A 15,243-nucleotide genomic window follows, 5' to 3' on the forward strand; every position below is an offset into this window, starting at 1 on the left:
TGATCTCAGCTTACTGCAACCTCCGCCTCTGGGGTTCAAGCAATTCTCCTTCCTCAGCCTCCTGAGTAGCTGGGATTACAGGCGCACACCACCACGCCTGGCTAATTTTTGTATTTTTAGTAGACACAAGGTTTCACCATGTTAGCCAGGCTGCTCTCCAACTCCTGACCTAGCGATCTGCCCACCTTGGCCTCCCAAAGTGCGGGGATTACAGGCAGGAGCCACCGTGCCCGGCCCTTTCTTTTTCTTAAGAAAAATTTAATATAAAGATATGTCAGTGCCATGTATTCTAAGCATAATGTAAAAATGCAACCTCCTCTTTAGCTTGCAGGTACCTTGTCTGATCCTGGACAGTCCTTCAACCTCCTGGTTTCAGCAGCCCTTCTTTATCTGTAAATGGCTGTCATCTAGCTACTTTTTCTGACCCTCTGGTTAAACCAGATCCCACAATTTCAGATGCTTTTAGCTTCTCTGGCAGGGCTGAGCTGACAATTTGCATTTTCATTTGCCAAAAAACCAGCTCCTGGATAGGGCTTTCCCTCACATAGCCCACTTGGAAGCCAGCACTCCCGTGTGCATGCTGGCAGGTGGCACGGTGAGGCTCAGCTCTGTGTTCTTTTCAGGTGCCAGTCCCCTCTACTGCTCGAACACCAGGGCTCAGGCCCTTTGGAATGTGACGGAGCCAGGGAGAGGGAAGACACCATGGAAACAAGCAGGCACCCGGGTAATAAGGAACTCCTGGAAATTGACCGCCCTTGCTCCCCGTTGCCCCCTCCCTGCCCCCTCCTCTCCCATCACTTGTTCATTTGATTCATTCATTCATTCGGCCTATGTGCGCCAGGCTGAGGTGATCAGCTGGGTCTCCAGGTGCAGGAGGGGCTGTGGTCATGGTTGGTTGTGGTTGTGGCACCTGCAGAAAGTGAACACTTTATGGTGGTGGTTCTGTTTACTTTTGTGGCATATCCATCGGTAAGACCAGAAAGGCCTAGAACCACAAGCCTGTTCATGTTTACCAAACCACTTGTCTGACTTCTGGTTTTCTTTACTCTTTTGATAATACTGGAAATTGGAAATTCAACTCCTCTCTCTTTATGTGACAGAAAACAAATGGCATGGCCCACCTTCCAAAGTCCTGAGTTCCTATAAAGAAAGAGCTCTGCAGAAAGATGGAAGTTGCAAAGATTCCCCCAATAAGCTTTCTCACGTAAGTCCTTTGTTCATAAGCCCTTCACTGGCCTCGCCAGGACTGATCTCTCTCGGCACACAGTGATACAGCCTGCTTCCTGGGGATGCTCAAGACCACATTACCTCGCAGGGCTCTTAGAGGTGAGGTGAAAAAAGGAAACTATCTTCCTGATTTATAAAAGACCTCGAAGAAAGGTTGCACAACAAATGAGTGGCAAAGCCAAAGTTATATCCTCAGCCTTTTGATCCTCAACATCCAGTGCAGTAGTTACTAAATCATGTTCCCATTTGTAATCTGTTAACCACTTATCGATTTAGTTAGTGGCAGAAGCATTATCGGTTTGAAAACAGAAGCAGAAACCGCTAAGTGATGTGTATGGTCAGAGGAACTCTGCCATAGGCAGTCATTTACTGTACAGTCACAGACGATTTAATCATCACGGCGGCAGCTGTCCATCACACATGTCAGGGTAGAGCAGTGCCCACGTGGTAGTTCTCAGTCCTTTGCATGTGTTGCCATGTTTACCCCTTGAAGAAACCCTGGGAGGTGAGCGTCGAGGGAGACTAGCTCAGTGAAACAAAACTTCCATTGAAATGCAGAAACAGGAATTGTTGGTTATTAAAATAAAGCCAACATTTTAAAGTGGCTTATTTTTGAAAATGTTCAGGTGAAGATAATTTTTAAGGTCCTGAATTAAGTTACGTCTTTCTTCTTTCTTAATGTGTCAGCAGCCAGCTTTGCAGTTGTCCCTTAGCAAACACACACGACATTTCTTCCCTCAGCTGTGACCACGACCTTGTCTTGAGTCAGCCTCGCTGTATCTATTTAAATCTACCTTTACAATGTTCTCATATTGGTTTCAGCAAAGGGATACATGGTGTGGGCATAGTTTTGAGAATATCAGTGTATGATGAAAAGGTCGAGGTGATTTGCTTAAGGATCTGATAGACTGGAATAAAAAAAGATAAGGCCAAACTGCTTTAAAATCTACCAGGGCCTGGCTCGTTCTTATGATTCCAAAGCCCTTTGCCGATGCTTCAGATCTTGTTGCTTTTCCCAGACTGTGAAGAGAGGCCATGTCTATATGAGTACATTGTACAGACAGTGACATTTCTTCTATTTTATTTGCTTTTTGTCTTCCAGAGACCCCCCGCCCCAACCAAAAGCATTGACTCTTTTTCAGACCTATTTTCTCTAAAGAGAATCCCATTTCTTAAAGGCTTGGGACGCAGTTTGACTGGGGCTGTCTCAGAGAGAGAGTTCGTGTTTACCGTGTACTTCGCAGCAGCCAAGTGCTTCTGCATATATTATCTCATTTGCTCCATACAAGAATCATGTAAGCTCAGTATTACAAGCACAGAGAGGGTTAAGTGATTAACCAGAAAGTTCTACCTTTGTGACTGGAACCTGAGTCTTCTCCCCCAAACTCAAGGCTGGCACTATAATTTGTCATGGAAGCATTTTCTTAATAAGTGGCCCTTCTCTTCCTTGTATAAATTTTCCAGTTCCTTCCCAGTTTATATCACCTTTGTTTATTATTTTCTTTGCTAGTGACACTGTGGCCATACTTTTGTGCTTCTTGCACAAATAATTAAAGACTTAAAGATATCCATTTAACTTAGATAAATTATGGGAAGAAGTATGAATTAGAGACTTCTGCACAAAACCAGGTTGTTTTTGAAAAAGGAAATCCCGTCATTGCCCACATTGAAGAGTGAGTAGAAAGGGTTCAGGTACGATCCCATGGCCTGCAGCTCCCTGAGTCAGGGTGAGAAGCAGCAGAGTTCAAGATTCACTTGAAGACTCTCTGTTTCTCTTTCTTCTCAAGATTGGGGATAAAAGTTGCTCCAGTCACTCCAGCAGCAACACGCTCTCCAGCAACACCTCCAGCAACAGTGACGACAAGCACTTTGGGTCTGGCGACCTGATGGATCCCGAATTACTGGGGCTGACCTACATCAAAGGGGCCTCCACCGACAGTGGCATCGACACGGCCCCGTGCATGCCCGCCACCATCCTCGGCCCTGTGCACCTGGCAGGCAGCAGGTCCCTGATCCACAGCCGGGCCGAGCAGTGGGCTGACGCTGCTGACGTCTCTGGGCCTGACGACGAGCCGGCCAAGTTATACTCTGTGCATGGCTACGCGTCCGCCATCTCCGCCGGCAGTGCCGCGGAAGGCAGCATGGGCGATCTCAGTGAGATATCCTCTCATTCCAGGTAAGCCCCGCAGCACTGCAGAGTAGTACCTGCTGGTGCCACCTGGGCCCTGCCTGCTGGGATGGGGCAGAAGCCTGAACTATAAGCAGTAGGGGCATTGGGTGGGTTGCTGTTATTTTTCGTAGCTGTCTGACATCAGAGGAAGGGCTTGTTTCTACAGCATGAAAATGTGAAAGCTTGCATGTTAGTAAGTCCCTTGTTTGTGCTTTGTTTTGTTTTGTTTCCTATTAAGTTTGAGTGAAAAGTCAGTAAAGATATTAATTGCTCTAGTCAGGCCACTTACGTCTCTCTCCTAATTCAACCTGTTGTCCCTACATGTTTTGGAGGCACTCACTAATCTTCAGACCATAGTAGTAGGAAGCCATGAGAGCAGCGTGTGCGTGGAGCACATGTAGCTCCCTGCCGTGAGGGCATGCACACACTTCCTCCCTGTTCCTACAGCCCTGACAGCAGGGGAGACCTGAGATCACGTGTCTGACAATGAAAGTGTGTTCAGCTCTGCAGCTGGGGTTCATTCAGTAGAGACTAGCTAAGTGTGAAGCACCTGTGTTCTAAGTACTCTAAGTGTGGATGTTTAATATCTCCTGATGAGTGGTTTTAAACTCCTGTTGGACATACTTCTCTGCAGTGGTTTTAAAACACCTAATTTGCAATTTCTGCCTTCACTTTCAAAGACTAGGCAAAGGACAAAGAAATGGATTTATTCAGTTTTGCTGTGGACAGGATTTAACTGTTCACAGCAACTACCAGTGTCATTGTTCTGCTTGTTTCCAAGGCCTTCCCTGATTCAGCTCCAGGTTACTCTGTGAGTCCTGCCCACAATACTGGAGGGCGGAGTCAGTGGAACTAAGAATGGGAATGTTTCTTGCAGGTACCTAGTGCTGTGAGGGAGCATTTCTCCAAATGATGGTGCTCCAGGCAGACCTGTAGCCATCACGGTGAAAGGCTTTTTATGTTCCTTAGGCTCCCCTTCAGAGACCCCCTCACCCCACCACTGCTAGGGGATACTGAGTGTCATTCAGGGAACTTTACGTTACAAGTTAAAGAAACTCCATGCTGATTGGTTCACGTAGCCAGGGTCATATTGGGGCTCATGTAACCAACAAGTTGAGCACTTGCAAGGTTCAGCTTGACCCAGCAGCTCAAAATGATACTGCCCAGGACCAGGTTGCCTCCACCTTCCCACTCCGTATGACCATTTCCCAAAATCTCAGCATTCTTCTTTTGGCTGAAAGCAGCTGTGCCACCTGCAGACCTGCCACAGTCCTGGTCCTCTGTCCCCAGGGAGAACGTGGTTCTTTTCTAGTTTCTGCAGAAGAAAGAGGTTTCTGCCTTCTCCAGAGCCAACCCCCCACCCCCATATCTCCTCACATGCTCCTAGCTCCAATCATGTTGTTAGGGGGTAGCATCGCCTCGGGCAGTTGGGGCCCTCAGCCTGGGCTGGGGGGTCAGTCCCTCTCACCAAGCCATGCAACCGAGGAATGGCAAATACAGCCGCTGCCCCAGAAGAGAAGCAGGGCATTATTTGACCTGAAGAAGGGGGAGTGGACACCAGAGAGTAGAAATCATGCATATCCACCATGCAGAGGGAGCTTGGGATATGAAGATTATTTTCAAAATAGACATTCCTACTACTTTTTTTTTTTTTTACCAGTTCTATTTAATAATTTGACTTAAAATAGGTTTAGTACTAATAACTAATATAATAATTAAGGATTATCAGTGAATTTGGTTATCTGAATTATTCCTGGCTGAATTTCAGGAACGGTGGTCATACTGTAGAAACCATCTCGGGATTGCACAACCTGCTAACATCTAGTTCAAGGTTTAGATGATTTGTAAAAAAGCCAATTTCATGACACCTTTTTGGACAGATGTCATTGACATCACAAATAGAGTTATGTATTATTATTATTAAGTAAAATTTCTATGGAGACTGCCTTCGGAGCACATTCATTTGTTGATATTTGGTAGGGATATTTACTGGCATTTGAAATGGGTTTTCATGACTACCTTAACCATTTGCAAATGTAATGGGCTAGACTATTAGAAAGTATATGACAGTGCTAGATTGGATTTCTGATTGATTCTACTTTCTTCCGCTACTCTGAATTGGATGTGGCCCAGCTGTTGTATAAGTGATAGATGTTGAGTGAGTGGAATCCTTTACCACTTGACTGCCCTTTTCTTGTAATTCTTCATTGATGGTGGCTTTGAAGCCACATTTCAACTTGCGTCCTAGGCTTTTGCTCAGCGTGGAATTCAGTCATTGAATGGAATCTTTTTAACACTTCCTCTTGCCTGCCCTCCGACCTGCACAGGAGGCGAGGAGGAGGGATGGGATTTACAGCATTTGCCTTGTTTTCTGTGTGTTGAGTGAAAGGTAGGTGACTCATTAGAGCATGAGGGACCAACCTATCAAGCCACACAAAGATTCTGCAAACTCTGAAATGCCAACCCCAACTGGGGCATGGGCGGCCATGAGGAAGGCTCCCTCAGCCCCGTACTTTCCTCTCCTGTCCCAGTTCAGGCAGCCTTGCAGTCCCCTTGAGCCGAGGCCTGCTGCTGGGGGGTCTGGGTTGTGACTGAGAGTAGCTCAGGTAACCGAAGAGCAGAATAAACTTTCAGGAACTGACATGGGTGACCATCCTGCCTAAACCCACATCTCTGCTTCCAAGTGCTCCGTGCCCCTGACCTGTGTGTTGTTTTCTTCATAGCACCCACCCCTAAATAAAATCATTTGTGTTTACAGCATATTCCTTCCCACAAGAAGGTCACTTATAGCTACCTTCCCCTCGCTGGAGCATTCATGTTTTGAGCTGATAGGGTCATGGCCTGTCTTGTTCGCTTGTATCCACAGCACTTAGTACGGTTCTATGCACATGGCAGGCATCTGAATATTTTTTGAATGAAGAAATAAACCAGGAAAAGTGCTTGATAAATGCTTGTTGATGGAGTTAATAAACCAGTGCCTAGGTAACATAGGGAAGTAGGAGGAATGTGGGATCCACCATTCCCAGTTCACGGTGTCAGGAGTCCCAGTCAGTATATGGTGTACTCTTAATTCTTAACTGTGGTTTTTCACCACCGACACCATAGCAGCCTCTTCGAGCCCCAAGCACACACACACACGCATTCCTTGGCAGCCACCCGGGAGTTAAATAAGTACACAATTGTGTATATGGCACAATTCCAAGATTGTACTAAGGAGGCAAAGGGAGGACTTAAAACTCTTTAGGACAAGTTACGCTCTTGTGAGGAAGAGGGTAGGGGAACAGGAATCATCTATTAAGCAGAACGAGCATGTATCCAGCCTGCTTTCTCCTGTTGCTCAGTTCTTGTAATTCAGCACACACATTTTTTTCTTTCTTCGAGGGCAGGGCATTTAGACAAGAGCTCAGCATACCAGGCAGTATTTATGCTAACCTAACTAAGGCCTTGCAAAATGAAATAAATCAACTGCAAAAACAAACCCCATGTTCCGGATTCGCCTGTAAATGGCACATATGATGTTGGGCTGTTTATCATCATTCACGCCACCATACCTTTCTCCTGGTACAAATGATTGGAGGTCGGCAGTATAACTCTGAAAGAAGAGCATTAGTCCAGAAGGAAAGGATTCGTGAAAAGTTTGTAGGCAACATTCCAGAATGTTGTCAGCATCGGAGAACGCTTCTGTAATGACTGCTACTAAACAAGGAATTGTGCCATATTACTCATCAAGTGGATTCTGTATGTTTATTCTTCAAGTTAACTTTAAAATATCTTACAGTTGGGATAAAAGACATTTTTAATGAAATCTAATTTTTAGAAAATGTTATAAAACAAATGGCACAATACATAGAGTTTGCGGCCTTTGGCCATTTTAAGGGGGAAAGGTGAGTAACCTACAAACACACGTGCAGTGTATTAACTAGACTGTGACTTTGAGTGCCCCAGTCTTTAACAACAAAACATCTCGGGGATCATCCAAGGCTTTGAAATACATGAGACACACAGGTAGTGGAAGGCAGTACACAGTCCTTCATCAGGTTCTTAATGGGGAAACTAAGGCCATAAGCCTTACTGGGACAACTGGGAAACTAGCAAGTGGACTGTCTGTTAGATGACAGTATTGCATTAATGCCTGACGTCCTGTACATGATCCTCACTTGGTTAACTATGGGGGGATGTCCTTATTCTTGGGAAATAAATGCTGAAACATAGGCATATGATGTCTTCATGCTTGCAGCTAATTCTCAGATGGTTCAGAAAGGAATTAGTGGATCTAGAAAAAGGGTATGTGGGTGTTTATTCTACTATCCTTTCCCTTTTCTGTAGCTCTGAAATTTTTCAAAATACACTTGGGAAAATAACATACAGGGCTTCAGAGCTCGTTATCTAGACATAGAGTTTTCATGTTAGGGCTCCCTAACTGGCGTGCACCCCAGTGAATGGCAAGAGTCCATTAGCTCCTATTCTCCATACGCCTGTTGGTTGCTTGCCTTACTCCTCAGGTCACCTCGGTCATGTTGCTTTACTGTTCTCTTGACCTGGTGTTCCATGTGTGTGGATGTTGTTGAAGAGGCAATGCAGCATCTTCCCAAGACTCACAGTTAGTGCCCAGAGGGAGGGAGCCACCAGTCAAACTCAAGGGCACCAGACCAGCCACCAGCAACTAAAGTTTCTTCATAGGGGTAGACGAGGTGCTTTGTTTGTTGGTCTTGGTTAATTTTACTTAAAACCGCAGTGTTTTCCAAAACACAGAGACCCTGAAAATGGGTCCATTTATTTTGTTTCTTTATTTCCTCTGGAACCTCTACAAAAAGTTCATTTTCATATCATTCTTATTTTTATACTTTGTCTTTTATAATACTTGCTTTATACATGTATCAGAAAAGGTCTGTGCGCCCCTGGGGTTTCAGAATAAGATTGTATTTCAGCATACTGGAGGAGCTTGCTACCTCGGGAACCCTGTGTTAAACTCTTTCAGTAGAAAGGACTCCTACTCGTGAATAATCCTTTCCTGCGTCACTTCCTATAACTACATTTATATAATGCTTACCCTACGCTACGCACCGTTCTAAGTGCCTCACTGATACTAACTCAGATTATCTTCAGAGAAACCTTCGGAGGTAGATACTGTTACTATCCTCAATTTACAGATGAGAAAACTGAGGTTAAGAAACTAGCCCAGGGTCTGGCAGTGGTAAGGGACAGAGCTGGCGTTGAGACCCAGAATCCTAACACTGCGCTCACATGTCAAGTTTGCTGAAAGTGAAGTCCACCTCCCTTTCTGAACGCTGAGATTAGACCTATAATTTAAACTCTTAAAATTTTTCATTTTTTATAAAGGAACTTTTATTCCTTTTTCATAAAACATATATTGTTGATCTTTCTAATTTAAGAAAAAGATATTTCTGGTGGCGGTGAACTGTCCACTTAATTTCTCAGTCAGCTGGGGGTGGGTGGTCCTTCTGGCCTTAGCTTCATGACTAACCTTGAAAATTTTTATTGTTTTTAGGGCCTCTGTCTGTTTCAGTATTGTTGCTGTTGTATCATATGTTAATGCAGCAAACACCCCTGTAACTACCAGCAGGTGCAGGACTAGAGCATTGCTGTGTCTGGAAGCTCTCTGCATCCTACCCAGTTACAGCCCTTTCTCTTCTCCCTTGAGGTAGCCACTAACCTGGCTTTTGTGATAATCATCCCCTCATTTTCTTTACATTTTCCTGAATGACATGTTGTTTAGTTTTACCTGTTTATGAACTTTATTAAGAAACTGGCTCATGATCATTGTATTCTTTGTCACTGGCTGCTTCTCTACATTGTTCATGAGATTGCCCAAGTCGTCTGTAGCCTCAGTCCATTCATTCGTAGAGTATTCCGTGTATTCATTCATAGTTACTAATCGAATATCCTTCTACTATTGATGATTTTGGTTGCTGCCATTGGGGAGTTCTTAAAATCAGTGCTTCTAATCAACATTGTTCCGTGTTGACAGTTGCACGTGCAGCAGGGGTTTATTGTATGTGTGCCCATGCAGTAGAATTGCTGTATCGTAAGCTCTGCAGGTGCACACACCTTCATAGGTAATGCTCAAACCGTTTCATGCACTTTTTACTCCCACCAGCAGTAGGAACGTACCCACTGCCCCGGTTCTTACTAACACTGGGTCACTGGGTGTTGTCAGGCATTCCCATTTTTGCCTGTCTGGTGAGTATGTAATGGTATTCCATTACGGTTTGCATTGGCATTTCCCTGGAGACAACTTGAGTTTGAGCACCGTCTCCGACAAACATATTCACCATTTGAGTTTGTTCTCTTTTGAAGCATCAGTTTAGGAATGTTGCCCATATTTCTATCAGATTTCCCCAGCCACGTTTTTAACATCCTTCCTGCCACAGGCATACAACTTGGACGTGAATAACCTTAGCCTATGTAAAATGAGGCTTCCTAGCAAGCTCCATGGTAGAAAGAAGGCTCCATCTGCCTCACTGGGCCCGATTTTGCTCTCGGAGAAAGACTTGAGTAAAGCCTGGTGGCTCTGAATTTGGCCGTGTGCCAGCACTGCTGAAATCAGATGGTATTGCAGCTTTTGTCTGTTTTTCTCCTCAGTGGTTCTCACCATTCAGGAAGCCCTTCGGCTCACTGTTCAAAAAATAGTGGGTCTCTGGATTCATCCAAAGTCTACATCGTGTCTCACAGCAGTGGACAGCAGGTTCCCGGGTCCATGTCCAAGTCCTACCACAGACAAGGGGCAGTGAACAAATATGTCATCGGCTGGAAGAAATCAGAAGGCAGCCCACCGCCCGAGGAGCCTGAAGTGACTGAATGTCCCGGGTAAGGTGGTTGGCTGTTCTTCTCTGGTCAGCATGGTTCACTGTAGGGATTGACTAAGCAAATGTATTTTCCTCCCAAAGGAAATACATTTACTAAAGAAGAATAATCTAAAAACATCTTTCTTAAACTCTTTAAATGATGATTATATTTCTCTATAATAAATTCTTCTCTTGATTTTTACATTAAAAAAATGAAAAGAAATCTGTGTTCTTTGCTTTTGTATTCAAATCTGCCTGCAATAGAAAAGTCATGGTAACATGTTACTGATGGTGTGAGTATAGAGTCTCTATAAATACACAAGGTCAAAGGCAGTTCGAATTCCCACGGAGTCCTGTGTGTTTCTTAAAGTTGCCGTGTAAGTGACATCCTAAAAGAAGAAGTATTTTTCTTAATTTTAACATGGCTTCCAATTTTCCTTTTAGTTGTTAGGTTTGAGGTTGGGGGCGGTGGTGGGCACGTAGGGAAGGATGCTTTGTATCTGTTTGAAAAAGAAAAGATTTAAAAATACTGGTAACCCATCTTACAACACTTGTGAAGACTATGCTGATGCCTCTCTGAAGAGACAGGTAAAGAAATTGCATTTTAAGAATGCAGAGCAAGGCTGGTTGGGGCTAACGAACTGTTTGCTTATTTCGTAAAGAAACTTAACAGAATACTCGTGCTAAATTACCAGGTCTGTGTGCTCTGCTGTACCTGCCTGCAGTAGCGTCATCAGGCGTGTGGTGCCGAGCATGACATGCACCCACTCTGGGATGGCTCTTTAGAGAGAACCTCTAGATTTTGCACTTTGCCAGTGAACTAGTATCACCTTTTTCTCTTAAAAAAATGATCCTATGTCTTAAATACAGCTGATACGATTCTGCCTTCTAAATTAAAAATTCTTTTAGTGCTTAAATTGAACATGGAATCTTTAGTTAAAAAAATCATGTCAGTCATTGCAAATGACTTATTTAGGAAGGAATTTCATAGTGGTAACTAGCCCTTTTTATTATAAACGAAAATGTTAGAATGATACATTGGTATTTCTAATAAGAGTCTTCTCAGTGCTTCACAGGAATTCATTCCAAACCTTTTTTAAGTTCTATGAAATATTTTTAGAAGCATTTTATATGTCGCCGTAGTACTATATTTAGGCGAAAGACACTTGGAAAGTCAGGGAAGTGTGAAAGGAGCCCATTTGGACAGTTTTCATGCAAAAGCCTGGGGTTTATGCATTTCCACACACTGGTTTGATGGCGCTAATGCTCAGTGAGAGCGAGGCAGTGTCAGGAATGAGGTGAGAAGGGGGTTTGCGTCTCTGAGTCACAGGTTGTGTGCGCACTAGAGGAGACTGAGATTGTGTCTCCGCTGGACCTCCCCACCTGAGGTCCCCTATGGTGTGGAAGGGCAAACGGCAGTCCTCACACATGTTTTTGGGTGCACCTGGCAGGGGAGGGGCTGTAGAAGTTCTTCCGTCCTAACTTGCATTTTATGGGGCGGATTTGAGCTCAAACTGGTTATCGCAAGAGGCCAGTGCTGGGATTTGAGACCAGGGCTCCTGGTCAGTGTGCGGGCTCATCCTGGCAGATGGAGCAGGCGCCCCAGGCCCTGCCCAGTAACACAGTGTTTCTAAGGCAAGGCAATCATACAGGACTGCACTAACTAGATTTGAAGTTTTATCAAAACAGTGTTTTACTGGATCATTGAAAGATTTGCCTAGAAAACAGTCAGCCAAGTACATCATATTTTTAGTGCCTCATTGTGCACTGAAGAACAAATCAGTTGTGCTCTCCAGAAGTTTCACATAGACCGGTGATTTCTCAAAATCATATTGTGGAAGCCCTACTGTTAATTTTGTTAGTAATATTGTCTTACATTTTTAAATAATATAAGCAAATGAGCCGTTCTGTCTCAGGCTTCTGTGCACCCATTCATGCTCTTCCCTCTGCCTTAATGCCCTTTGTGAGTTTCTGAGCCTGACCAGCACCCTCCCAAAGGGAATTGTTCTCTGCACCCGCTAGCCCAGTACTTCCTCCAGTGACTTCACGCTTGATGGGTCATCTCAGCCTGCAGAGCACACACACCACATACCTACCACAGGCACACACACCCGGACTGGGGTTTCTGTGCAAGCCCCATGTCCTGCTTACCTCACTCCTCATAGTGGCTGGCACAGAGTAAACCCTTGGAACATATTTATGACATGTCATTGGATAATTTCTTTAAATTACTAGTTTAGCAGAGAAAGCTAGCGATTTTTATTGAAACACATATAGAAACTAGAACAGCACATCATCGTCGTAATTATGATATAATATTTTTATCCATGCAGTTATTGGTAGGACCTGGGTTTTTTTCCCCGCATCTTCCCCAAAACACATAGGGCGTGGAGCTCTTGAGCACCACCTAACTCACCTCAGGATCAAATGTTGGGCGCTTCTTGGATGCAGTCTTGGTAAAAACTACATTGTTTTGTTTTCCTTATGTGACTTTTATGCAAAAGCCTTCCAGCGTCCTGGATTCTTCTTGAAGCTCCCATTTTCATGTCATGCCATCCCACAAACCAACTAAATCTTCAGTAATGTTTTAAAAGTTAAGAAAAGCTTCTTCTTTTTTTTTTTTTTTTTTTTTTTTTTTACAGCCTCTGTTTGTTCATGTTGTAACTGTAGCTTGTGCTTCAAGAACTGAGAGGTACAGGGAAACCTGTCCTACCTCGGGAACAAAGCCATAGAGGATTTTAGAGAAATCCTTCTGAATTTTGAGCATGTTTGTGTATGTTTCTTATTCTAGTAATTTCCCAGTGAGCTGTCATACAGTGACAAGATAGCCTAGCTTTTGAAATAAAGAGTCATCTTGGAGGCACACAGCAATAACATTCAGGTTGTCCTCCAGCTCACTGCTGTGGGCTATGAATTCCTCGAGTGTTATGTTTCAGGTTGTGTGGCAAAGACCGTTTGCCTCCACTGACAGTACAGCCACTGACTGTTTACTGTGTCTTCAGGAATATTTGGTTGCTCAGCTTGTATTTTCAGAGTAAACCTTTTTAGAATGACTCCCCAGTTTTCTCCCTGAAAAAGAGCTAAAAACAGTAATTCAGCTTGACACTCTTTCGTCATCTGTCAATACATTTTTATATACTGATAATTAAGGGAGACAGCTACTTTATTTATCCAAACAGCTTTGTGAAATTGCTGATAATAAAACATGCTTCGCACACACATGAATTGATCAGTCTTAAACCCCGGGCTCCCTCGGGTGGCTTCCTCTCTGTTGCCTGGGTGCCATCGGGGCTCTGGTTGTCCAGCCGCGAAAGCACACAAGGGTTGTATCAAAAGACGTATGACAATCTCTGATGAATTATTGAAACTGTGTTTTCTGATACAGATTAGGAAAGGGAAAACACAGCCATATTTTAAAAGTTGGCTATGTATTTTTTTCATCCTGGGCGATCTGATTTGTGTCTGAATTATTCAGGAATCTAACTTTGTAGTTGAGCTCATTTCACAAATGTGACATGGCGTGGGAATTTGGAGCAAATGCAGCAAAAGTGAACTGACTTTAAAGACCTAAGAATTGTTTGTATGCATTTGTGGTTGCTGAAACTGGTTACTAGGTTTTAATTCTTACCACTACAGGCACTTTACAAATAGGCTTCATTTCCGTTCTGATTGTTTTCAACAGGATGTATAGTGAGATGGATGTCATGTCCACAGCAGCTCAGCATCAGACAGTAGTGGGAGATGCCGTTGCAGAGACTCAACATGTTCTGTCTAAAGAAGATTTTCTGAAATTGATGCTTCCTGACAGCCCCTTAGTGGAGGAGGGGCGAAGAAAGGTTAGTGACTTACGGAGCTTTGAAGTTACCAGAAACGCTGAAAACAAAAAAAAAGTCTAAAGGAAACTCAAGCGTTTCCAGAGTACTCCCACATGCTTCATCTCTCATGACCCTACCAACGACTCACTGCACATAGTTGACTGGTGTCAATTTTGATTCTATCAGTATGTAAAGGGAGCCTGGGAGAGGTTAAGAAGGCTGTTTTTAAAATCTCAGATAGAGCTAAAAGTCAGGCTGGCCTAGCCTCAAATCCTGGCTCCAGCAATGATTAGCTACATGACTTTATGCAAGTGACTTGGCCTCTTGACCTCAGTGCTCTCATCTGAAAAAAAGGAGATCATAATAATTGAATTGTGAAGTTACAGTGAAGATAAGAAGTCATGTGAGAAGAGCCCGGTACAGCTCCTGGACAGAACTGGTGATCGTGAACAGTAGCTGTTAAAATTCACACCGCCTGACTTTCGTTCCAGACCTCTAGCCTCTGCTCCAAGCTATCTGTTCTGAAATGTAGTCCTGTTCCAGAAGTGGAGTGGAGTTAGACAGCACACTGCTGGGCATTTTAAACAGGGTTGGAACTTGCACACTGCCGTTTAGAGATATGCAGAAATTATAGAGAAGGCCATGCTTAAATCTTATAAACCACAACCCCAAGTTCAATGGCATACCTTTGTCATTCACAATGTAGTACTCCCTCGATCATGTTAGCTTGCTTATTGGCTTTAGTTTCATTATTATTACAATCTCTTAAGCCACTTTGCTAAACAATTCAAAGTACTAAAAAGGACTTAATAAAGGCGATTTAGCCCAATCACCCCTTTTAGCAAGTAACTGAGGCCCCAGATGGTGAAATGTGAACTCTTCATAAATACTTGGTGCCAGAGTCAGCAACTGAGTCCTTGTCTGTCACTTCTAATCCAGCACTCCCTCTTGTTCATGTGAAAAGGAAAAAGGAAATCAGGTATTGCCATACTGACCATGATCAGGGTAAATTGCAGGTCTTTGTGCTTCTGCTTCCCTATAGTAAAACAATTCCGCAATTAACCTAATTGTGTTTTTAGAACAACACTCTAATTAGACACTACTGCAAAGCTGCTTTAATCTAATATGCCTGTAATCAAGTTCTGAAGAACCTGCTGGTGGTGTGTGAGGAGGGAATCCCATAAGAACTCCATCAGAATGAGTCTTTTCTAAAAACTTGTATCGA

The 15,243-nt window shown here is 43.7% G+C and overlaps 1 protein-coding gene across 12 annotated transcripts in view; it reads left to right on the top strand.

Moving 5' to 3' along the window:
* LOC105464131 (signal induced proliferation associated 1 like 2) overlaps window positions 1-15,243 on the top strand; it is a 235,726-nt gene that overhangs the window by 190,628 nt on the left and 29,855 nt on the right. For all 12 annotated transcript variants that reach the window (XM_071074238.1, XM_071074232.1, XM_071074226.1 and 9 more), the window contains 5 exons: window positions 624-724; window positions 1,101-1,204; window positions 3,015-3,403; window positions 10,001-10,225; window positions 13,886-14,039. In XM_071074238.1, the coding sequence (XP_070930339.1) occupies window positions 624-724; window positions 1,101-1,204; window positions 3,015-3,403; window positions 10,001-10,225; window positions 13,886-14,039 (973 nt within the window). The remainder of the gene's footprint in view (window positions 1-623; window positions 725-1,100; window positions 1,205-3,014; window positions 3,404-10,000; window positions 10,226-13,885; window positions 14,040-15,243) is intronic.

Source organism: Macaca nemestrina, chromosome 1, assembly GCF_043159975.1.
Source record: "Macaca nemestrina isolate mMacNem1 chromosome 1, mMacNem.hap1, whole genome shotgun sequence".
Taxonomy (NCBI): Eukaryota; Metazoa; Chordata; class Mammalia; order Primates; family Cercopithecidae; genus Macaca; species Macaca nemestrina.